The sequence below is a fragment of the Pecten maximus genome, chromosome 12 (genome assembly GCF_902652985.1).
Source record: "Pecten maximus chromosome 12, xPecMax1.1, whole genome shotgun sequence".
NCBI lineage: Eukaryota > Metazoa > Mollusca > Bivalvia > Pectinida > Pectinidae > Pecten > Pecten maximus.
The window spans coordinates 32135555-32161077 of record NC_047026.1 but is presented as its reverse complement, the minus strand read 5'-3'; the positions used below and the strand labels follow the sequence as shown (position 1 = coordinate 32161077).

Below are 25523 nucleotides of genomic sequence, written 5' to 3'. Positions count from 1 at the left end.
TAGAGCCACTCATCTGATCACCATGTAAAGCCACTCACCTGATCACCATGTAAAGCCACTCACCTGATCACCATGTAGAGCCACTCATCTGATCACCATGTAGAGCCACTCATCTGATCACCATGTAGATAGAGCCACTCATCTGATCACCATGTAGATAGAGCCACTCATCTGATCACCATGTAGATAGAGCCACTCATCTGATCACCATGTAAAGCCACTCACCTGATCACCACGGAGTCACACTGATTAATGTGTAGTGTATCTCACCGTGTGATGGCTACATCTCTGGTAACATGTGTTCTTACATAAGTTTACGAGTCATTTATCTTGTAACTTCATGTGGAGCTGTCCATTACAATAAAACATTGATGAGAACTTTCCTTCCTGTGTACCATTTTAATATGCCCTACTATAACATGAGTACATGTCTGTATTAATATCTACATTGCTAACCAAACTTACAGGGATGTTGTTATGAAAATGTCTTTGTATGATTTCCATGAGTATGGACATCTTATTTACATTTACATACAAAAGATGTTCCAGACCCAAACAGTTGTTAGCTAAACATTGAGATGGTAGCTGCCTGCACCGTAAAACTTCTGTCTCTTAACATGTAACATCTTCGTGTTTTATGACATCTGTTGATCAGCAGTCGTCAGCCGATGGATGCCACACCACAGACACAGTGTAGTTGTTCACTTAAAGGCCGCCGAAGGATTCGCTAAAAGCAGCAATACTCATTTAAAGAAATCTGTAAAATACAGGTATAACACATATTTATGAAAATAAAATGCATCTACTGCTTGTGTGCAAATTGCATTGATAAACAGGAATTGAAGAGAATTTGTTTATCAACAAGAGCTCATAGGCCATTAACAGCCACCTGAGTTTTGAGTTTTAGCATATTTGACCCCTGGGACCTAGAATGAAGTTTAAGGTCATTCATTCGAACAATCATTATAGCCCTTTACCCATGAATGCTACAAACCCAATATCAGGTCTCTGGGCATCTTAGTTATCAAGAAGAAGTTGTTTAAAGATTTTAGCATATTTGACCCCTATGACATTGAATTAAGGTCAAGGTCATCAATTTGAACAAACCTAGTAGCCCTTCATCCAAGCATGCTACAGACCTAATATTGGGTCTCTGGGCATGTTGGTTATTAAGAAAAAATCCTTTAAAGATTTTAGCATATTTGACCCCTGTGACCTTGAATGAAGGTCAAGGTCATCGATACAAACAAATTTGGTAGCCCTTCAACCGAACATGCTACAGACCCAATATTAGGTCTCTGGGACTGTTGGTAACTCTCGGAGAAGAAGTTGAAAATGTAAATTGCTTACGACGGATGATGCACAATGCCAGACAAAAGACAAGTGGAGGGTAATGGTATAGATTAATTTTTTTCTGTTTTAAATAGATTCCTTTATCCTTTAAATACAACTTTTATGTATAACACTGTCTACCATAAAAAGTCAGCTTCCTGACAATGTTAACATCTACTCCAGTATAATGAGTTATCTCCCTTCCCATACCTGACAGATTAAATTCTTGGCTGGTAGCCTGCGTCATCACATCAGACCGTGAACTATACAGGTATTTCTGGCTCTACTAACACCACTGTCACCACTCTGCATCTTCTGTCGGGAAGACATGTTTTATCTAGATTTACAGTATTTACACCACCCCTTAACACATATTACCATGTACATCACCATAAACACAAGTCTATGTATACAGATATACACCACCCCTTAACACATATTACCGTGTACATCACCATAAACACAAGTCTATACAGATATACACCATGTGTCATTTTATATAGAAAGGTTCTGATGTAAATTTCAGTAATAAAGAGGTGCCAAGGTCCAACAGGATAAAACCTACAGAATGATGAAGCACGATTCCATGGCCGGCTACGAATTCAGAAAATCACAAGTTCTACATGAAAATACAACTTCAGCTATTGTAAGGTTTTTTTTTACTCAATGTTCAAAGGATATCCATAGTTTGTGCAAATTTTTTCATACAAAAAATTCTCAATTCTCCAGGCGCATTTTTATCCAAACTTGTTGGGAATTGAGGTAATTTTTGTCTTTAACATGATAAAATAATAAACTGGTGTAAGTTAAGTGCTCAAAAGACTGCACTTGTGAAAAATAGCCAAGCATCACAATCTGGATATTATTGTAAATTAAACAAAATAATGCTGATGATTATAATCTTTTGATAATTTTCTCATGATATTCAAATAACCCATTTTTAAGGAATCTGAAAAAGTATGTTTACAGCAAGTAAGTATGAATTCCAGCGATTTTTCATCATCTTTGCAAACCAGAATATAAAAAAAATCTTAAGTTTTCATCTTTACTCCAGAACATGGTACAAACAAAGTACATCTATCCCCCCACTGAAACACAATAACTCTTTTATTAAACATCTATTTGACAAAGCTTAATGTCTAAATACTGTATACCTGGTTATTTTCGCCCTTGAGCGACACAAAATATATTTGCCCCGTTTTAAATTCGCCCTAAATGGGTTTCAAGAAATATCCTTCTCCTTCTTTTTAGTCCCTACTGATTCAAGTACATGTAGTATCGGGTATGCATGGGTGATTTTAAACAAACACGATCAATTGTAAGTTCACCGCGCCGTGACTAATGACTGACCAGTGTTTTCTCTTGTTCATATGTACATGAATGGAAGTCACAATTAAGCGACGGTGAACTCATAAAATTAGTCTTTTCCATGGCAGGAATTTGATGCCACTCTGTATTTCATTTTTATCCTGACCGGACTCCATAATTTAAAAAAAAAGACTGAATTTCTAAAATGACTTAATATGTATGTCTATATATTTTTTTAATTGAATATGCTTAGCCTATTACATGATTTCACAATTGAAAAGTAAGAGGGTATGTTTGTGATCCGACTACACCTGGCCCATGTACTATGGTTTATAAATCCTTCAATTTAGCTTGAAATTTTCCCCTTCATCTTAAATTCACCTGATCTTCAAAGGGCAAAAATGGCAAAAATGAAACAGGGGCGAAAATTACCAGGTATACAGTATTTAGAGATTCAGCTTCCGAGTGCAACTGTATTGAGAATTACGAACAGAATTTATCGATTTTACAAACAAGGTAAAACCATTTAGGGCGAATATGATTTGTGTTGCTTAAGGGTGAAAATAACCTCAGGGGCTAAAATTACCAAGTATACAGTAAATACTTTATATCAATATCTACTACTTCTGAAAATACTGAGCCTATACCTGAAACTACTAACGATTACCCTCATTCTATTAATGATATTGTTATAACCCAACAGGATGTAAAAGATCAGTTATATCTTCTGAATGCATCTGCTGGACCTGATGATATGATTCCCAGAATAATCAAACAACTTAACACCCATCTATCATAGTTCCTCTAACTCTTCTATTTAATAAAACACTCAAAACTTGTACAATTCCCCTCAGCTGGAAGATGACTAATATTAATGCTATTTATATGGGTAAAGGATTAGTTAATGAGGTGTCAAATTACAGACCTATCTCTGTCACTTCATGTTTTAGTAAAATGTTAGAAAAATCATTTTTAAATATCTTTATAATTACATGATTACATTTAAGATTATAACAAAACATCAGCCTGGCTTTACACCTAAAGATTCAACTGTAAATCAATTATTATATATTTACCATACCATTGTTAATTGCCTAGATCAAAATAAAGAAATCAGATTTATATTCTGTGACATAAGCAAGGCTTTTGATAGAGTTTGGCATAATGGACTACTCTACAAGTTAGAATCATATTGTGTTAAATGTAATCTACTAAAGCGGTTTCAAAATTGTTTGACAAATAGAAAACAGAGTTGGTGTAACCTTACTTAAAAAATATATATCTATTTGCTGAAATTGGCTTTTGATTCTCATCAGTGGTATGCATATGGACTGTGTGGCCTGTATCTGTTGAGGGGATAAATTCAATATCACCAAATATTTATATTTAACAGTATATTTATATGAGTATCAATATTGCTTTGTATCATTCACTGATAACATAATAATCTAGTATTTCAAATTAAGTACCCCTAGTCAAAGGGTTAGTCCCTTACACAACACTGAATAAGTCCCGACTACTTCAAGGAGTTACTTCCCCTTAAATGTTACTAAGGAGAAGACTTAAATAAGCTATGCCTGATGTCTAATCCTATTGACTTTTATCTATGTCAATACATTTGTCGAAATTTAAATACCTGTTTTCAGTATTCTTCTGGTGATGTACATTGTAAGAACATGGAAATGGTGTTGTAGGGCATTGTCCATTATATATTTGCATTGGAGAACTTCAAAGTTATATTTATATACATATTAGCTATCGTTTTAACTTGTGCTGTAACTTTTTAGACCTTTTATTTAGCTATTTATAAATATTTGTACACCAATGATGTTTTCTTATTAATTACATTAGATCAAATAAATTATCTGCTGAAATTAACATAAACAAAGATACTGTTCGTTGTCTATCTACTTAACTTACATAATTTTTTTCATGTTCAATAGCTATATCTTCATAAAGGGGTCAGATTGCCTCGAAAATTTGACAATTCATTGTCTCTACTAGCTTATTACTTCATGACAAATCATCTACTTCTAGTAATACACATCCAGCAAATGTCTGTTTGGATCTGGTACTTATATTGGACCATACCATCATTATTACTAACTAAACCCTATTATTACCTATTTATATGTGTTATTACAAAGTCTGTCAATAATTTACAACATATCAAGGTAATTCAACAGAGATCAATAAACAAAACCATTTTTATAGATATCAAAATATTTTATTAAAAATTCTTTAATGGTACAAATTTATTGTTATGATCTATATACAGATTTTCTAGACACTGCTTTGATGATTTATAGACTCTTTACAATCAATCACACATTATTATATACATAAGCACTTACTAGTTATAATCACTGCTGGTGAGAATTAAGTTACATCTATTGAATCAAAAAATCCTTTTCATCCAGAACCTTATTTAAAGAAATTTCATAGAAATGCATAATTTTGCCCCCATTGTCACACTTAAAATATCTTATATTTAAACAATTGATATTGTGTTAATACACTGTTAGTTTCAGCAAACTTGATTCTGGACTGATTCTGGACCGATTCTGGACTGATTCTGGAGTTTTGTGTCATTTTCTAGAGTCTAACATGAAAACACTTAACATCACATCTCAATATCATTTCCTGCTTCTAAAGTTACAGAAATAAATAACCCAACATAAATGAGGAATTCAACTCTAACATATCAGTTGAAAAGACGTTTTTTTGGGGATATTTCAAATAACCCTTCATCCCATGTAATAGAATATTGTCTATATGTTAACTGAAATGCCATGTATGGCTGTTTTAATGTCATATCAAAACTAGCAACAATTCCTGCCAACTCCTAATGCAGTTCCATTTTATTATTTGGCTACCTATTAAAGCAGTACACCAGAATCACATTTTATGTGAAAGATTCAATACGAGGGGAGGTAACTCTAGTAAAATACTCCACATATAATGATCCCGGTATATCATACTATCTGTAAACATTTCATGCTATATGAACCCAGATGATAATACGTAATTTATTACAACTTGTTCCTGGATCTGTGTAAGTGCTCTTTATAATTATAGAGTAAATAAACAGTTTCTTTCTCCCATAATGATTATTATAATTAAGATCTCCCATTATCACAAATGCTACAACCATAATTCATACACTTCTCAAGATTCAAGATGAACATATATATACAATGATGGTATATGATGAAGCTTAGTGTTTTTATCAGTGAAGATGTACAGAAATGATCTATGTATAAGTGTTAACATATCTGTACAGAGAGGGACTACCAACAGGACCCAATAATGGCAGAGTGTATGGTACAACGTGTTATTGTCAATGAAGCCCCAAACAGGATAACTCAAACATTAATGTTACAAGAAATATTTTCCCTGATTTAATCACTTTGAATGTTTTTTTGTACTTCAATTTAGAGATTTATTTAACTGCCATATTCATATTGTGTCCTGTTCACCTATAATTCTTATACATACAACAATCTTGTATTCATAAAAGATATCCTAATCAAGATGGCCACTGTGATATGTCCAGAATACAAATCAGGTACATGTATATATTTTCATAATTTGTAACACAATAGAAAATAGTTTTTGTCTCTGTAACAATTTTTTGTATTATCATACCGAGAAGATTGAACACTTGCACTTGAATACATCAACATAATTAACCCTGGTTTATTATAAACTGAGCTATATTTAATGAAATAAACCAACAAATGTTCTGTCTTAAATTATAAGTTATTATAGAGAAACCCTGGAGTTTATCAGAGGGTAATAGTAAGGGGAGGTAATCCAATAATAGGTACCCTTTTAAAACAGAACTCAAAAATATTGCAATGGCACATGATCAAGTAGACACTGGTTAGAAATTTGTACATATTTACAAGTATACAACTATTTACACAGACAAATATACAGACACTTGTTTACAAAAATAGTTGAATGAGCTGATTTGATCATTGATATATATGAAATGGAATGTAATAATTATCTCATAATAAAAACACTGTTTTTTCTCCGGTTAAATCAAACCGTTTGATAAAATTAGATAAGTCGAAAACATGACCAAACATTAACAAATAAAACATTTGATGCGTAAAATACATGGAAGACCAACCTAACAGAGGAAAAGCTAGTGTAATTCTTCTTCGGATATAAAAATTTGTCTGGCATTGCTAACTTATTATAAACAGTGTTTTTATATCTTTGTTGTTTCTAGGTTCATTGTTAATTATTATTTTAATGTTAGAAAGGAAATATATGACTGACGAAATATTTGTCATCGTTACTTTTCAAAAAACTGCCAAAAATAAATCCTAGTATTTTATTTGAAACAGGATGTAATAAGTTCTGAATTTGAAATCAGTCAGTTATACTGAAATGTTAACACAGGTATGACCTTCAGAGCAGAAGTTGGAGTATGACAGCGAGTGTTAGTATGGCTGTCGACGCTGACCACGTTGAGGCTGAGCTAGCCTCTTTGATTGGAACACAGGTATATTTGTGTAGGTTTTCTATTTGATTAATGAAGGAGCGTCCTAGATATGACTTATAGTTCTGTTTCTCTGGTTCCACCTTCATCAGTCGCACTGCGTCATCCGTGAATATGAGGTCGCTAGACCATGACTTTGAGGACCATTTCCCAGAATCAAACATATTGAAGTCACCGATTCTGTAAGACAAACAAAAATTACTACATAACATGGCTAAGGTATAAGAATGATATGTATACTTTTGAACATTATTTATTTGTCTTTGTGTTACATGAATGAAAATCCTCTTTTAATCAGGGTCATACACAAAGGATATTTGTAATTAATTTCTCTGTTAGATGTTCATTAGGCCTATATCCCAACTGAGGGAAGGAATTGATTTATATACCATGTACATATAATTAAATTTTACAGTATTTATTGTATCATCATAACACCCAGGGTTTTTTCTGGTGGTTTTGAGGCTGTTAATGGGCCCCATTCCAAATTGAAATAATTTCATATTGAAGCCAAACTCTCAAAATTTGCAGTTATTTATAACTCCTGAAAAATAATTCACAATTCACAAACGTTCTTCCCAAAATGAGACAAAAAGGCCTCATTCCAAACCAGTGAGACAACGCCCTGATATCAACAGTATTCACTGTACCCATATTGTTATACTTTAGTTTACGTAAGAAATCATCACATATTGTTATACTTTAGTTAGCGTAAGAAATCATCACATATTGTTATACTTTAGTTTACGTAAGAAATCATCACATATTGTTATACTTTAGTTAATGTAAGAAATCATCACATATTGTTATACTTTAGTTAACGTAAGAAATCATCACATATTGTTATACTTTAGTTAATGTAAGAAATCATCACATATTGTTATACTTTAATTTACATAAGAAATCATCACATATTGTTATACTTTAATTTACGTAAGAAATCATCACATATTGTATACTTTAGTTTATGTAAGAAATCATCACATATTGATATACTTTAGTTTACGTAAGAAATCATCACATATTGTTATACTTTAGTTTATGTAAGAAATCATCACATATTGTATACTTTAGTTTATGTAAGAAATCATCACATATTGTATACTTTAGTTTATGTAAGAAATCATCACATATTGTATACTTTAGTTTACGTAAGAAATCATCACATATTGTTATACTTTAATTTACGTAAGAAATCATCACATTTTGTTATACTTTAGTTTACGTAAGAAATCATCACATATTGTTATACTTTAGTTTACGTAAGAAATCATCACATATTGTTATACTTTAGTTTACGTAAGAAATCATCACATATTGTTATACTTTAGTTTACGTAAGAAATCATCACATATTGTTATACTTTAGTTTACGTAAGAAATCATCACATATTGTTATACTTTAGTTTACGTAAGAAATCATCACATATTGTTATACTTTAGTTTACGTAAGAAATTATCACATATTGTTATACTTTAGTTTATGTAAGAAATCATCACATATTGTTATACTTTAGTTAGCGTAAGAAATCATCACATATTGTTATACTTAAGTTTACGTAAGAAATCATCAAATATTGTTATACTTTAATTTACAAAAGGAATCATCACATATTGTTATACTTTAATTTACGTAAGAAATCATCACATATTGTTTGACTTCATGACCACAATCATCATTGGTAAAAATTCTTCAATCATTGTCTGAGATTTATTTGTTGAATGTTTTATTTGGTTGAATGAACACTATCCAGAGATAACTTACATGTCCGACGAGAAAAACTGTTGTCCATAATTGATTAGCTGCCAGTATATAAGTTTCTCCTCCTCAGACTTGTATTCTGAAATGAAATGAATACCACATTATTACTGACTCAATAACTTATTCTTCTACAGGTTTTTTTTTTGTATGAGTTATTGTTCTATATTTTCTATATAAGCTGATACAAATGTGAACAATATTATTGTCACAATATGTGTCCTACTGTTCTGTGTATCTGAATATGTGAAATAAAATGTACTTGTAATGATTATAGTACCCCAAAAACTGCCTACTATCAAAAGAAGAAATACAGGAGGCCCATGGGCCTTAACAGTCACCTGAGTTTTTGAAATATTTCAGTTAATCTAATTAAACCTTTTTGGCCCTGCCCATAAGCCCTAGGGGTCAGTCAGTACCAACATGTGCATACCATGAAGCTCTCCTCCCATGCTGATAATGTTAACAAAGTTAGAATGAATTCCAATAGAAATCAAACAAATGATAGTCAAAATTGTGATTTCCCTATATAAACTATAGTATAGTTAAGTTCACCCCTCCCAATGGACAAACGTCAGACCCCAAGGGTCATGAAAATCACAATTTTGGTCAAGCATCTTAAGACCCCTCCATTTATGAAGAGTATTTGATTCTACCATATTTGGGTTTTGAAAAGAAGTTTTCTGAAATTTTAGTCAATTTGACCTTTTTTGGTCCAGCCCCTCAGGCCCCTGGGGGGTTTGGACCATATAATTCACAAATGTGGTTGACCTTTGGCCATGGAAGCTTCCTTCCATTTCTTTGAATTTGGTTCAGCTGTTTTGGAGAAGAAGTCAAAAATGTAAATTATTTATGGACAGACCATGCACAACAGATGACGACGGACAAAAGGTGGTTAGAATTGGTCTCTTGTGACTTCGTTTCAGGTAAACTAAAAATATTTCCATAGAAGATCATCAAAGCTAGTTGGCATTATTGAAATGACATGTATTTAGCAGAGGGTAGCTCCCTTGCATCAATACCAGACACTTACGGGCTGTTACCACAGCGTTAGCCGGTACTTTGCCAAGATGACAGTTTCTCCAGTTGTCAATCTGGGTACGGCTTCCATCTTTACACATGAGCTCATAGTCATCAGCACGACGATTTCTCGCCCAGATAGCCCGATTTCTGCTGTCAGTATTGTCTCGTACGGTCAAATGACGGACAAAGGCTATGTCTCCTCCCTCTGAAATTAAACAATGGCATTATGTAAAACTGACGTATAAAAAAATATTTACATTTAACAAAAGCTGATTACTTCACAACTGGTTTTTTTTATCTATCAATAGCTGATATATCATGACTATAAGGACAAGTACTTACTCTCTACAAGACATCTGAATGCCCCTGTTGCACCATAGTAGTAGTCGTCGCTGTTACGTCGACCCTTCTTGGCCCCTCCAGAGGCGCAGGCCTCTACAAGACTGACTGGGGTCTGTGTGGGGTTGTATAACTTATCCACAGCCCCAGGGATACAACTTCGCACAAACAGCTGACCTGAGGTAAAAAAGGACAATTTAAAGGTTATTTTACAAAACTGACACCACACAAAGAGTACTTAGTCTGCCCTTATAGAAACAAGAGTTGTCAGAAGATTGCTGAAATTCATAATTAAGCTTTTTAAAAGTAGGTCAAAGGTCAAGGTAAAGGTAAGCAGGACCACAAATGTAGTATCATTGTAAAGGCCTTGTCATGAGGTTAATATTATTCTGTGGTCAAGGTTAAGTTTTTAATAAAAAGTAGGTCAAAGGTGACAGTCAAGGTCAATATGTCCCCAAATGTAGTGCTAATGGAAAGGTCTTCTCATACATGATTTCTTGTACTCTAATAATAACCTAACATGGTGAATTTCACTGCATGGTTTCAAAATAAATTTGCAAAAATTAGATAGTTGAAAACAAAGTAAATAGAGAAAGCTCTAGTAAATTTTATTGTTTCCATCAAAAATAAATTCTTTTCTCTTCAGTCATAATTATGGTGAGGCCCTAAAAAAATATCAGTTAAATACCTACCAAGATTTTCAAAGATTGTACAATGCTGAGGCAGAAACTGCTCAGTCTCAATGAAGATATTGACGGGTACGATCCATCCGTCCCCTCTACCTATCCCAGGTAAACAGGCACGCTTCTCTGTAACACAAATAGGAAGATGTTACACAAATGTCAATGTGATGTTACACAAATGTCAATGTGATAAGATGTTACACAAATGTCAAAGTGATAAGTTTGGAGTTCAATTAAGCATTGAACGGCTTTCAGTTGGCATTCATATTGATTATGAATGCCAACTGAAAGCCGTTCAATGCTTATATTTACCATCTGCGATTTTTTATTTGTCGTGCAATTTTTTTTTGAAATTTTCAAATTCAAATTTCAGTTGGCAGTTCATAAGCTGGTGAACTCGCAACTGAATTGGTAGGGTTATATAGTGGCAGTGCCATACAATGCTAAATATTAGTATATATATATCATGACTACTTAGGCAAAAACGTGAAATTATTGAACAGGTATAATCTATCCTCAGAATCTGAACTACACGGACACTGGTGTTTAATTTTATTGACCAAAAAAGTGAAATTCATCAGAAACCAGAAAATTGTATTTGTGATAAAAATGTCTCCCCTCATTATCCAGCTATATTTACTCTCCTATATGAAATCTTAAGCAGATTTGAAATCACTTGACCTTGATGTTTTACATGTAACCTTATACTGACCATGCCACTCCTAGTTAAATTCAAACAAGACAATTTGCCAAATTAGTCATCCACTGGATTTGAAATTACATGCCGAGAAAGCATGGATGTTAAGTTTGCAAAAAATAAGATGAACTCATACTACAAGTTAGAAGTTCTAGTAACATGTAATGCAGGAGATAGAACAAAGACAAACGTTTTCTTTGATGTAGGTCAGAGGTCAAAATATAGGTCAGATTGGTCAACTTTACTAGGTCAGTTTCCCCTAGGTGAGCCCATGCCACTAGTATTAAGTGCCAGTGTCACCCAATGTAGGAGATATAGACCACACTAGATAATAAAATGTACTAACCATGACCAAAATATTTACGAGTTAAGAGATAGAAATCTGACCACTATTTATAGACCTGTGTATGTATTACTAAAACATCACAAAACAGAAACATTAGCAGCTTCATTAGAAAACACAGGATGATATAGGGAGAAATATTACTTTTCAGGTTGAAGAGTGTCATGTAGTGGTCTCTCTTCCTCGCCACGGCAACAACGTAAAACGAGGAGTTCATGTTCCCATAATCCTCTGATGCTATGGGTTTCAAACCATATTTCCTACAAAAATATTCACAAATGGTGTAAAATGTACTTACTCAAAGCTTACTGCAGTTTTTGATTGGCATGTGTTTTAAGATTTTAGAAATAATGAGATATTACAATTTGAAATCAATAATAACAGATCTTTAGTGTACAGTTAACATTAGTATCATTTCAATCATACCAATCTCACTATCATGTTTATGGTTTTGCCTCTGTTTATTATAGAGAAGTTCAAGTAGAGGTGTTTACCTTCCAGCCACATACACGTCACCAGGGTCAAGGTTCATGAGGTCAGCGTCACCGTTGGCGATCATCGACATGCAGTTATCAGTGTTGGAGCCAAGGATACAGTCAAGTCGAGGTCGAAGGTCTTTTGCTTCAAATGCCATCAACATGATCTGACATTTGGACTTTTCATCTTTGGAGATAACACACCAACGTGCTGAGTTCAAAGGACAGTAGTTTAGACTGCTCACTTTTCTATAGAACTCAGGATCTGTAGTCATAGAAAAAGAAATATATAAAACTCAGGATCTGTAGTCATAGAAACAGAAATATATAAAACTCAGGATCTGTAGTCATAGAAACAGAAATATATCAAACTCAGGATCTGTAGTCATAGAAACAGAAATATATAAAACTCAGGATATGTAGTCATAGAAACAGAAATATATAAAACTCAGGATATGTATTCATAGAAACAGAAATATATAAAACTCAGGATATGTATTCATAGAAACAGAAATATATAAAACTCAGGATCTGTAGTCATAGGGAATACATGAATGAACTTTATCTTAATATTTCAAAACTAATAGGGCCTATCGTATATTCCCTTCAAGCAGGTTAGCTAAATTCAGGTCAAATTTGGGGAAAAACAGCTAATTTTCAATTGGGAATAGGACTTTATAAAAGACATTTCTGACACCGTGTAAAATCCATGATTTGTCATCCAAATAGGAAATAAATCCTAAGATAACTGTCATGGAATCCAAAGTCACTATCTACAATCATGTGATTTCATTTAAGTTTTGTTCCTTTGAAATTGTTTCGTCATTCTTTATTACATTTGTACAATAATGTCTGCATATATAGATGTCTATAACATACTTACCAACCCATTTGTAGTAAGTATTGTTTTGGCCTACATCAACCAATCCCTCAGTCACATCAGAAAACATGAGATCTCTTCGACCAAAGTATTTCCACTCCAGAGAACTGAACATGGTGAAACGGTTTCTGTATTGTCCATTAGGCCCAAACCAGCTGGATGCCTGTAGTAGGAAGTTTTTATAGGCGGCCACATCAGAGTCTTGTTTGAGGCTGGACGTCATCACCATGTTTGATATGATCCGACCGAAGTTACACTGATCATACTGTTCCAGGCTCCTACGACTGCCATCCTGACACAGCAGAGAGTAATCCTACAACACAAAGTACAGGCTGTGATTATCCTTGCCCATGGGCAGATCAGTGATGACCTTCACTTACCACTGACTTATGTAGACAGATCAAAGATGACCTTCACTTACCTCTGACTTATGTAGACAGATCAAAGATGACCTTCACTTACCACTGACTTATGTAGACAGATCAAAGATGACCTTCATCTGCCTCTGATTTAAGAAGACAGATCAAAGATGACCTTCACTTACCTCTGACTTAATTAGACAGATCAAAGATGACCTTCACCTGCCTCTGACTTAAGTAGACAGATCAAAGATGACCTTCACCTACCTCTGACTTAAGTAGACAGATCAAAGATGACCTTCACCTACCTCTGACTTAATTAGACAGATCAAAGATGACCTTCATCTGCCTCTGACTTAAGTAGACAGATCAAAGATGACCTTCACCTGCCTCTTGTATAAATATCATCCAGCATAATAAATACAATGTTCCATGTCTGATCAGAATATCTATCCCATTACCTTCAATAAGAATCCATTATATCGTGTTTGTCAGTTATATGACCCACGATTACATCATCTTTTGGTATGTGACCTTCACATGGTGAATCAACAATGACCTTGACTTACCTTTCATTAGTACATTTTGAATGACCTTTACTTACCGTTAACTGCTCTGTATTGTTAACAAGCATCATCTCCACAGTGTCATGTCGGAGGAAAGCTATATCCCCTTGTCCTGACCTCAAACAGTTGAAGGCACCATCATATCCAGCGTACGGGTCAGAGGTCGAACACCTCTCTTCTAGTACTCCAGTACAAAGCTTACAGATGGAGGTTGGGTTGTTACCTAGGCAACAAGTCATTTTTACATTTAAGTATATATGCCTAAACAAAATGTGAAAATTTTGCTGTTTCTTGTTGAAGTTAATGACCACAGCTTGGTTTGGTTTATTTTGTTTAATGCCCTATTAACAGAGATGGAGGAAAGCCGGAGTACCCGGAGAAAAACCACCGACCTACAGTCAGTACCTGGCAACTGCCCCACGTAGGTTTAGAACTTGCAACCCAGAGGTGAAGGGCAAGTGATATAGTGTCGGAACACCTTAACCACTCGGTCACCGTGGCCCCTTGTGACCACAGAAACTGCTTCAATATATTTATTATACATGTAATATATTTCATTTTGATGTGAAAAAAAAACATTGCCCTCAGCTGTATCCAATAAAATGATCAAATAAAATACCTCCCTCCCTCATCTATTTTTTCAAAACTTGGCCTGAGAACCAACTACCGTATTTGACCTAATAAGGGCGCAGGGCGCGGGTAATTGACAGTGGGGGCGCCCTTATTAAGATAAGTTATTTTGAAGTTTTATGAAACAGACTATACCTTATAGCAGAATACCCAAGGTTGTGGAAACGGTAAAATATTCAGTCATAAAAATATTCCAGATGAAGATATCTATTCATTATCATATATTAAGCTTAAACATCACTTGAATACTCCTGTAAACTTGTAAACCATGCCAGCTGATCTTTAGACCAGAGAACGTGTGTTCCACCATTTATGTTCAAATGGAACTCTTTTGTGTTCTATTTATAGAAACAGGTGATTTCCCAGATCATATCAGACATCGTTTTCTTTGACCTAATAATTGATTTACAATGTCTTTTACTAGCTTTCTGTTCTGAACAAAAGTTATTTATCAACAAGAATGAAGTCTTTACTTTATCTTCAAATAAAGATGGTAAGTTATTATTTGTATGTGTGTTTAGTTTTGGGTGCTCTTTGCACTGACATGTCATCTGTAGCCTGTAGGAATACACAAAATGTGGCGAAAACATGTGTCCCAGTTACTTAATTTGCTGAAGAAAATTGAACACATAAAGTAGCAAAATATTTCACATGAATTATTACTTTTGAACACCATTTTGACACTCAGTCAAAGATTTATTTCCTTGAAAAAAGGTAGGGGCGCCCTTATTAGGGCAGGTGCCCTTATAAGGTCAAATACGGTAATTAATTTAATATGGCCTTATATATAAAATTCTACATATATAAAAGAATATTGCAAATTATTGCTTTGATTTTAACATGCATTCAGCCCTTAGTTTTAAGTTTAAATATTACATTTTACACAATAAACCAAGAAATATATTTCAGTAGATACAACTGAAACATCAGTTTAGCATGTTTTATAGTATGTTTTATATACTTACCAAACGGATTGTAGAATGATGATAGCGCCCCGGGCAGACACATGTCCCCAAAGAAGTCTGTAACTGACTTGACCACAGCATTACACTCCTGTATAGGAATCATGTTGGCTTCCAACATAAGGCCCATAGGATATACCCAGCCAGCTCCCATACCAATACCTGTATAATACAATGTCAACATTATACACCCAGCCAGCTCCCATACCAATACCTGTATAATACAATGTCAACATTATACACCCAGCCAGCTCCCATACTGATACCTATATAATACAATGTCAACATTATACACCCAGCCAGCTCCCATACCGATACCTATATAATACAATGTCAACATTATACACCCAGCCAGCTCCCATACCAATACCTGTATAATACAATGTCAACATTATACACCAAGCCATCTCCCATACCAATACCTGTATAATACAATGTCAACATTATACACCCAGCCAGCTCCCATACCAATACCTATATAATACAATGTCAACATTAAACACCCAGCCAGCTCCCATACCAATACCTGTATAATACAATGTCAACATTATACACCCAGCCAGCTCCCATACCAATACCTGTATAATACAATGTCAACATTATACACCCAGCCAGCTCACACACCAATACCTGTATAATACAATGTCAACATTATACACCCAGCCAGCTCCCATACCAATACAATACAATGTCAACATTATACACCCAGCCAGCTCCCATACCGATACCTGTATAATACAATGTCAACATTATACACCCAGCCAGCTCCCATACCAATACCTGTATAATACAAGGTCAACATTATACACCCAGCCAGCTCCCATACCGATACCTGTATAATACAATGTCAACATTATACACCCAGCCAGCTCCTATACCAATACCTGTATAATACAATATCAACATTATACACCCAGCCAGCTCCCATACCAATACAATACAATGTCAACATTATATACCCAGCCAGCTCCCATACCAATACCTATATAATACAATGTCAACATTATACACCCAGCCAGCTCCCATACCAATACCTGTATAATACAATGTCAACATTATACACCCAGCCAGCTCCCATACCAATACCTGTATAATACAATGTCAACATTATACACCCAGCCAGCTCCCATACCAATACCTGTATAATACAATGTCAACATTATACACCCAGTCAGCTCCCATACCAATACAATACAATGTCAACATTATATACCCAGCCAGCTCCCATACCAATACCTGTATAATACAATGTCAACATTATACACCCAGCCAGCTCCCATACCAATACCTATATAATACAATGTCAACATTATACACCCAGCCAGCTCCCATACTGATACCTGTATAAAACAATGTCAACATTATACACCCCGCCAGCTCCCATACTGATACCTGTATAATACAATGTCAACATTATATACCCAGCCAGCTCACATACCAATACCTGTATAATACAATGTCAACATTATATACCCAGCCAGCTCCCATACCAATACCTGTATAATACAATGTCAACATTATATACCCAGCCAGCTCCCATACCAATAACTGTAGAATAAAATACAATTGACCAACACTATTTACTCTGTAACCCACACCAAGGTTCTTCGTATTGTGACCATATGTTATGTCCTCAATATGTTACAATGTAAATTAAACACTCATTTGCATTAATGGCTAAAGGATAGATCAACATATGGCCCCCATTTTAATTTCTTTTATTTTCATGTATCTACATATAGTGAAAAATAAAAAGGAACTGGTGTGGGGGCTGCTACTAATATTAAATCTCCATAGTCGGTGACCCCATCTTTCATGGTTTTCTTAAATAAAACATCAAACGAAAAATGAGAATATACAATATTTCAATCTTTATCTAATGCTGGCATTTTTCCTTGGATTATATATACATTATGTACATAGATGAAAATGGACTAAGGGCAAAAAGACTGAAAATTAGATAACTCAATCTTTTCAATGGGAAAAATTACAAGTTTACATTACACTGATATTCTCAAAAAGGCTGAAATCAGCCAATTGGCTGAACATTATCATCTCTGATATATACTCCTATAACATAAGAGGCCGCTGGTCGGCTTTTTTTCTATCGGATATGATTTTGCCGACTGCGAGTGTCTCGCCGTGTAAAACCTCTAACATTGTTGGAGTACTCTGATATTGAGCAGAGCAGGACATATTACATATCCCCACATTATACCAAGGCTAAACCTACCCGGGAAGCAGGACGTATGACATATCCCCACATTATACCAAGGCTAAACCTACCCGGGAAGCAGGACATATTACATATCCCCACATTATACCAAGGCTAAACCTACCCGGGAAGCAGACTCGTTTGCCCTTGAGGTTGTTGATGGTGAGGGATAAATCATTAGATCTGACCACAGCTACAGAATAGTAGTGGATGGATTGGTCCCTGTAGCTCTCGGCCAGGAAGGGCATCATGTTGTGCTGGTGACCAGCGAAGTATCCTTGACCAGTGTCCAGGGCCATGACATCAGCATCACTGTTCTGGATCTTCTTCATACAGTCAAAGCTACCAAATACATCAAACAAATCAGTTTACACTGGAGTTTAATCAGACCAGGTCCAATTTGCTGGTACTATGCATAACTATCCAGGGCTTTTTGGGGCTGTTAATGGGCCCTATTCCCAATTGAAATTACTTCATATTTAAGCCAAATTCCCAAAATTTGCAGTTTACTCCTGAAACAATCTTTCCCAATTCACCAATTTTCTTCCCAAAATGAGACAAAAAGGCCCTTTCCCACACCAGTAAGAAAAAAGCCCTGCTATCTGAACCCTTCTAAACAGGACAGGCCACCAACCTGGTATATAAATCTATCTGAACCCAATACACAGGTTCGGACAATGCCACCTGTATATAAATCTAGATCATACTGTACTTACCTGTCAGAACCCAATACACAGATTGGGACAACGTCCCCTGTATATTAATCTAGATCATACTGTACTTACCTGTCAGAACCCAATACACAGATTGGGACAACATTCCCTGTATATTAATCTAGATCATACTGTACTTACCTGTCAGAACCCAATACACAGATTGGGACAACATTCCCTGTATATTAATCTAGATCATACTGTACTTACCTGTCAGAACCCAATACACAGATTGGGACAACATTCCCTGTATATTAATCTAGATCATACTGTACTTACCTGTCAGACCCAATACACAGATTGGGACAATGTCCCTGTATATTGATCTAGATCATACTGTACTTACCTGTCAGAACCCAATACACAGATTGGGACAATGTCCCTGTATATTAATCTAGATCATACTGTACTTACCTGTCAGAACCCAATACACAGATTGGGACAATGTCCCCTGTATATTAATCTCGATCATACTGTACCTACCTGTCAGAACCCAATACACAGATTGGGACGTCGCCTGTATATAACTCTAGATCATACTGTACTTACCTGTCAGAACCCAATACACAGATTGGGACAGCGTTCCCTGTATATTAATCTAGATCATACTGTACTTACCTGTCAGAACCCAATACACAGATTGGGACAATGTCCCCTGTATATTAATCTAGATCATACTGTACTTACCTGTCAGAACCCAATACACAGATTGGGACAACATTCCCTGTATATTAATCTAGATCATACTGTACTTACCTGTCAGAACCCAATACACAGATTGGGACAATGTTCCCTGTATATCATACTGTACTTACCTGTCAGAACCCAATACACAGATTGGGACAATGTCCCCTGTATATTAATCTAGATCATACTGTACTTACCTGTCAGAACCCAATACACAGATTGGGACAATGTCCCCTGTATATTAATCTAGATCATACTGTACTTACCTGTCAGAACCCAATACACAGATTGGAACAACGTCCCCTGTATATTAATCTAGATCATACTGTACTTACCTGTCAGAACCCAATACACAGATTGGGACAATGTCCCCTGTATATTAATCTAGATCATACTGTACTTACCTGTCAGAACCCAATACACAGATTGGGACAACATTCCCTGTATATTAATCTAGATCATACTGTACTTACCTGTCAGAACCCAATACACAGATTGGGACAATGTTCCCTGTATATCATACTGTACTTACCTGTCAGAACCCAATACACAGATTGGGACAATGTCCCCTGTATATTAATCTAGATCATACTGTACTTACCTGTCAGAACCCAATACACAGATTGGGACAATGTCCCCTGTATATTAATCTAGATCATACTGTACTTACCTGTCAGAACCCAATACACAGATTGGAACAACGTCCCCTGTATATTATTCTAGATCATACTGTACTTACCTGTCAGAACCCAATACACAGATTGGGACAACGTTCCCTGTATATTACTCTAGATCATACTGTACTTACCTGTCAGAACCCAATACACAGATTGGGACAACATTCCCTGTATATTAATCTAGATCATACTGTACAATTACCTGTCAGAACCCAATACACAGATTGGGACAATGTCCCCTGTATATTACTCTCGATCATACTGTACAATTACCTGTCAGAACCCAATACACAGATTGGGACAACGCTCCCTGTATATTACTCTAGATCATACTGTACTTACCTGTCAGAACCCAATACACAGATTGGGACAGCGTTCCCTGTATATTAATCTAGATCATACTGTACTTACCTGTCAGAACCCAATACACAGATTGGGACAACGCTCCCTGTATATTACTCTAGATCATACTGTACTTACCTATCAGAACCCAATACACAGATTGGGACAATGTTCCCTGTATATTAATCTAGATCATACTGTACTTACCTGTCAGAACCCAATACACAGATTGGGACAGCGTCCCCTGTATATTAATCTAGATCATACTGTACTTACCTGTCAGAACCCAATACACAGATTGGGACAATGTCCCCAGTATATTACTCTCGATCATACTGTACTTACCTGTCAGAACCCATTACACAGATTGGGACAACGCTCCCTGTATATTAATCTAGATCATACTGTACTTACCTGTCAGAACCCAATACACAGATTGGGACAATGTCCCCTGTATATTAATCTAGATCATACTGTACTTACCTGTCAGAACCCAATACACAGATTGGGACAACGACCCCTGTATATTAATCTAGATCATACTGTACTTACCTATCAGAACCCAATACACAGATTGGGACAACATTCCCTGTGTATAAACCTTCGACTTTCAGTGAAGCTACTGCCACCATAAAAGCATTACATTTTGTCTCTTCTGCCCTGTTCGTCACACACCATCGTAAAACTGTAAGCAGAAAAAACTCACCTTTTATAGTAGTTAGTGAATTGTACATAAATAACCAGTTTAAAGAGAAAATATTTTTTGATTCAATGATTTTTGTTTGATTCATTTTGTTCATCAAAATAATAATTATGTACAAATTACAAATCAAGACTTTATGTTTTGTATGTAATTATTACTTATCTATACAGTTATAAAATTGTACATAAGAATTCATTTGTGTTATCTTTTTCTATAAATAAGTATTCATAATACCAAATATTAACCCTCGTCCAATCCATTGTGTAAATGTAAAGTATTGAAGTGTACACAATAAAATTAACATGTGGGGTGGGCTTATTTGTGAACCACTTAAATTGAACATATTAGAAATATAAGGGGTGTGTTTAATTGTGAGTAGGGATTTGCAGATGAATATGGTACATAATACATTAAATGTACAACAACCTGTAGACAATTATACATAACAGCATGCACACTTCCAAATCACTGCGTCTGTACTTTATCGACTTTCAAAGTCATCCCAGTTTCAAGGACTTTGTCTCTCCTATTGACAGTTAGTGATCACAAATTCCTATCAAAATGTGACAATTTCAAATACAGATTTCTTAACAGTCAGACAAGTAATTGGAGAAAAATGTCATATGAGGTGGAAAACACAGCATAATCACTAAAAACAGGGTACAATCATGTAATTATTGTGGAAGATAATTACGACAAATATATGTAATGCTGATGAATGATGTTAACAACAATATTTCTAAGCTTTAATTGTTGTGCAATTCATTTTCATTCAACTTAATTTAAATACATGTACTAAATAGTCTTTTTTTATCCAATCTAAATCTTGTGTAAATTTGTCAATAGAAGTAATATTGTCAAATTTAACATATTCAATAAAAGAATGCACACTTCCTTACTTGTTTGTTTGGGTCCTCTACTATGTGTATGTACATATACAGTGTTTTTGTTTGTCCTGTTTTACCACCGAATATCGGCTGTTTCCCCTATGCCAAAAATGCTTTATTTTCCGAAAATTTCAATGACGTTTCCCAATTAATAAAGTTGAAAAAAAAAAAATCCTTTACCTACTTTCTGACATTTTGTAAATTATGATAACATCGCGATTTCCGAAGCCAGGAAGTATTTTCCAAACCTAACTATTATGAATGTTATCACTAGTACTTCAAACATGTAACATCATCCTGTAGGCCTAGAGGCTTGCGATCTTTGTTCTTTTCGATCTTGATCATTAAAACGCTTTGTAATAGATGTCAGTGATTTCAAGTGCTAAAATGATGCAGACATCGTGAAATCAAATACTACACATACGACCGACTGAAAAAGACATGAAGGTCTTGTTAAAATTAGTGATACATTAATTAGGATACTGATAGGAATTATCAAAATCATAAATTGATGTGTAAATTCTACTCAAAAATATGTGTACATACAACCGCCCCGCCCGGTGTGGGGCTGGCTACACTATCGGCTGTAGCCTGAGTAGAAGGGATTTCTATACCCTATCGGAGAGCAGTGCATGCAGGGTATGAATACTTGTTCTAACCAGGATTTGCCACCTGAACAAGGAGCTTTCATTGACTGATTTAGAGGAACTTGTTGATCTTTTCAAAGAATTAAAACAATGAAAACAGTACTAACAGCAAGTCATATCTCACCATGATGGCATATTATGGGCATATTATGATTGTAGACCACTTAATGTGTTCTTTAGTTGCAAGTGATGTTTACTTTAATAATGCTGAAAACATGGTGAACTATGTATAAATAAATTTATTCGACAAAATCAGTACTGTTTTTTTGCAATTTGGTATTTTCCCAAATTTCTCAAAATGTTGATGAATTTTCCCAACTCAAAAGCCACAGTAGACTGAAAAATAATGGGAACAAAAACACTGATATATCCTTTGTTGCCCAATGTAGTATGGGTAAACATTTTGTTTAATAAAGAAACTGAATACCATTTATTTTGTGTTTACATGGTGCCATTCTATCTATCCTTCACTCCTTTGACAATAAATACAATCTAACAAGTGTTATCATTTTGATTTAAATATCATTATGTTTTAACTCAGACTTTCTTTAATAATATATGTATAATTTAAAGAGGTGCTTTAATAAGGCCACACCTTCACTCAAAAATCAAGGCTTTGAAAAGCATTTCATTTTAATGCAAACTTTACCTAAAACTTTAATTATTGATAATAAATTTCTTTGGCCACCTTCATATAGGTGAGCCAGTTTTTTCACTAATACCTTGTTGTGCTATTTTGTAAGAAAAACATTGGTTTTGAGTGAACAGAGCTTGCTGTGTAGGGGAAAACCCATATGACTTACCATCTTTACAAAGAAGTGGAAAAAACATGTTTTATTCTCACCCATTTCCCTGTATCTTTATATGAAAGAATAGCATCTTTAAATAAAATTCATTTCTGATTTGCAATAAACCTGACATAGTACAAAGCCTTTAGTTTTAATAATTTTGTTTTTGTTAGATTTTTGGAATTGTGAAGTTGGAAATTAATTATACATATTTAAAATGACATGAAATATGTTTTGAGATTTCTGTCACTTTTTGTTGACAATTAAAGTATGATTTTAACAGAAGATTCAACTTAGTTTGAAAGCATGTATCTATCAGATGTTCTTAATTCCTAGACACAGGGAAAAACATTGAAGCATTGAAATTACGAAACATCAAATGGTCAAATGAAAGCATGATTTTTCTGCCCCCTGCTATGGTGGCCACCAGCATGGATTACTTTTGCAATCATGTATAACTTTCTCTAGCAGTTATACAATATCTTTTTATGAGGTTTTTTTTTTACACTTTGATTTTATTGTAATATTCGAATTTCTCTGCTTCGTTAACAGGTGAGATTCATCACAACATCAAGTTAGGTAACACCAAACAACACACGGGCTCACCTGTGTCTGCTGTATACAAAATAACAAGTCCAACAAAATACATTCTACATCTATATAAGGACACACAGATATAATTAGATATAGGCAGATACTGAGATAGGGGAAAGTTACCACTAAATTACATTGTGCAAATACCGAGACAGAGTAAGAATTGAGGATGTGTCACATTAATACAATAAGCATGTTCCCTTGATGGTAGGTATACTAACATATATATATAATCTCGGCGACAGGGTGAGGCTGTTCAAAATTCAGGAAATGGAGGGGGGGGGGGGGGCTGTTTCATGTTTACCTTTACGCAGTTTTACCTTGAAAGTTGGACTTACATACGCACATGTTAGCAAATCGTTATTTCATACTTACAAACATCCGCCGACACCTGTAAAATAGGCGATGCCAGCAAAAGCAGCGACCAAAATACTGTTCTCATCTTGGTCTGAAACAACAACAACTAGGTCGCCATTACATTACTTCACTTCCGCTAGTTAGTCATCTCACCTGTTGGTTTGAATACAGGTAGATAAAATATAGTCCCTAATTTAATTGGAGCTTGGAAATCAATTACTTTTTGATAGCATTTTATTTACACAGTACATATGGGGGAAGTGTTTATGTAAAACAAATGATTGAATATAATAATTAGTACCGTATGTTTATATGAGAGTATGTTAGCCCAAACGCGTAGTGATATATAGCTAAATGAGGTCATACCTGGTCAGAGCGCCACTAGTGTCAAACATTCCCGGCAGGTGTGTTATGTAGGGGAGGCAATTGACTATCACTTTTTTTTTTTTTTTTTTAAACTTTTAAGCAGCAGGATTCAAGGTGGAAATGAAATGTATGAAAGGTATTATAATATCGTGACGTATTATCAAATAACAGAACATTAGATAATTTACATGAAGTTCTTGAGTTTTATTTTCATGACTAGACTACATGTATGCAATAATTATCAAGGATGACTCAAGAACATGTGATCATTTTCCAAAGATTTTAATTAACTATAGAGTTTGATAAGTTTTCCCTTAAAATTCCAATCTCTTATAGAAGTATCGACTTAATTAATCACATGCATGTTTTGAGCAGAGACCTCTGTTTAGAGTGAGCTATCTAAATTACTTTTTCTGAGGTTGTATTGTTATTCTTGGCGACTTTAATGTGGATTTAAAACATCGTAATAGAAATTGAGACGTCTTAACAGCCAATTTTAATCTTTATAAAATTATTACAGAAACAACTGAACCGCTCATATGGCCACACTTGTTGATCCGATACTTATTACTGCCAATATACGTATTCCCTGGTTTGAACAGAGACGTGTTTGTATTCTGATATACGTCTCTGGTTTGAATAACGGAGTTTTTGATGTCAATTAGCGATCACAAA

The 25523-nt window shown here is 34.8% G+C and overlaps 1 protein-coding gene across 2 annotated transcripts; it reads right to left on the bottom strand.

Moving 5' to 3' along the window:
• Positions 1-4845: 4845 nt before the first annotated feature.
• LOC117339078 (melanotransferrin-like) lies at positions 4846-24634 on the bottom strand. 2 transcript variants are annotated; one of them, XM_033900452.1, is made up of 14 exons: positions 24501-24626; positions 24138-24146; positions 21059-21191; positions 18212-18429; positions 15876-16034; positions 14319-14503; positions 13359-13668; positions 12494-12740; positions 12144-12259; positions 10969-11085; positions 10280-10453; positions 9948-10142; positions 8921-8996; positions 4846-7336 (listed from the first exon to the last, which is right to left on the bottom strand). In XM_033900452.1, exons 1-14 carry the CDS (start codon positions 24565-24567, stop codon positions 7066-7068), a joined length of 2277 nt encoding a protein of 758 aa, XP_033756343.1. In that variant the 5' UTR covers positions 24568-24626; the 3' UTR covers positions 4846-7065. The 2 variants fall into 2 exon arrangements, with proteins under 2 accessions (XP_033756343.1, XP_033756344.1); XM_033900453.1 differs by lacking the exon at positions 24138-24146 and having other exon boundaries at positions 24501-24634.
• Positions 24635-25523: the final 889 nt, after the last annotated feature.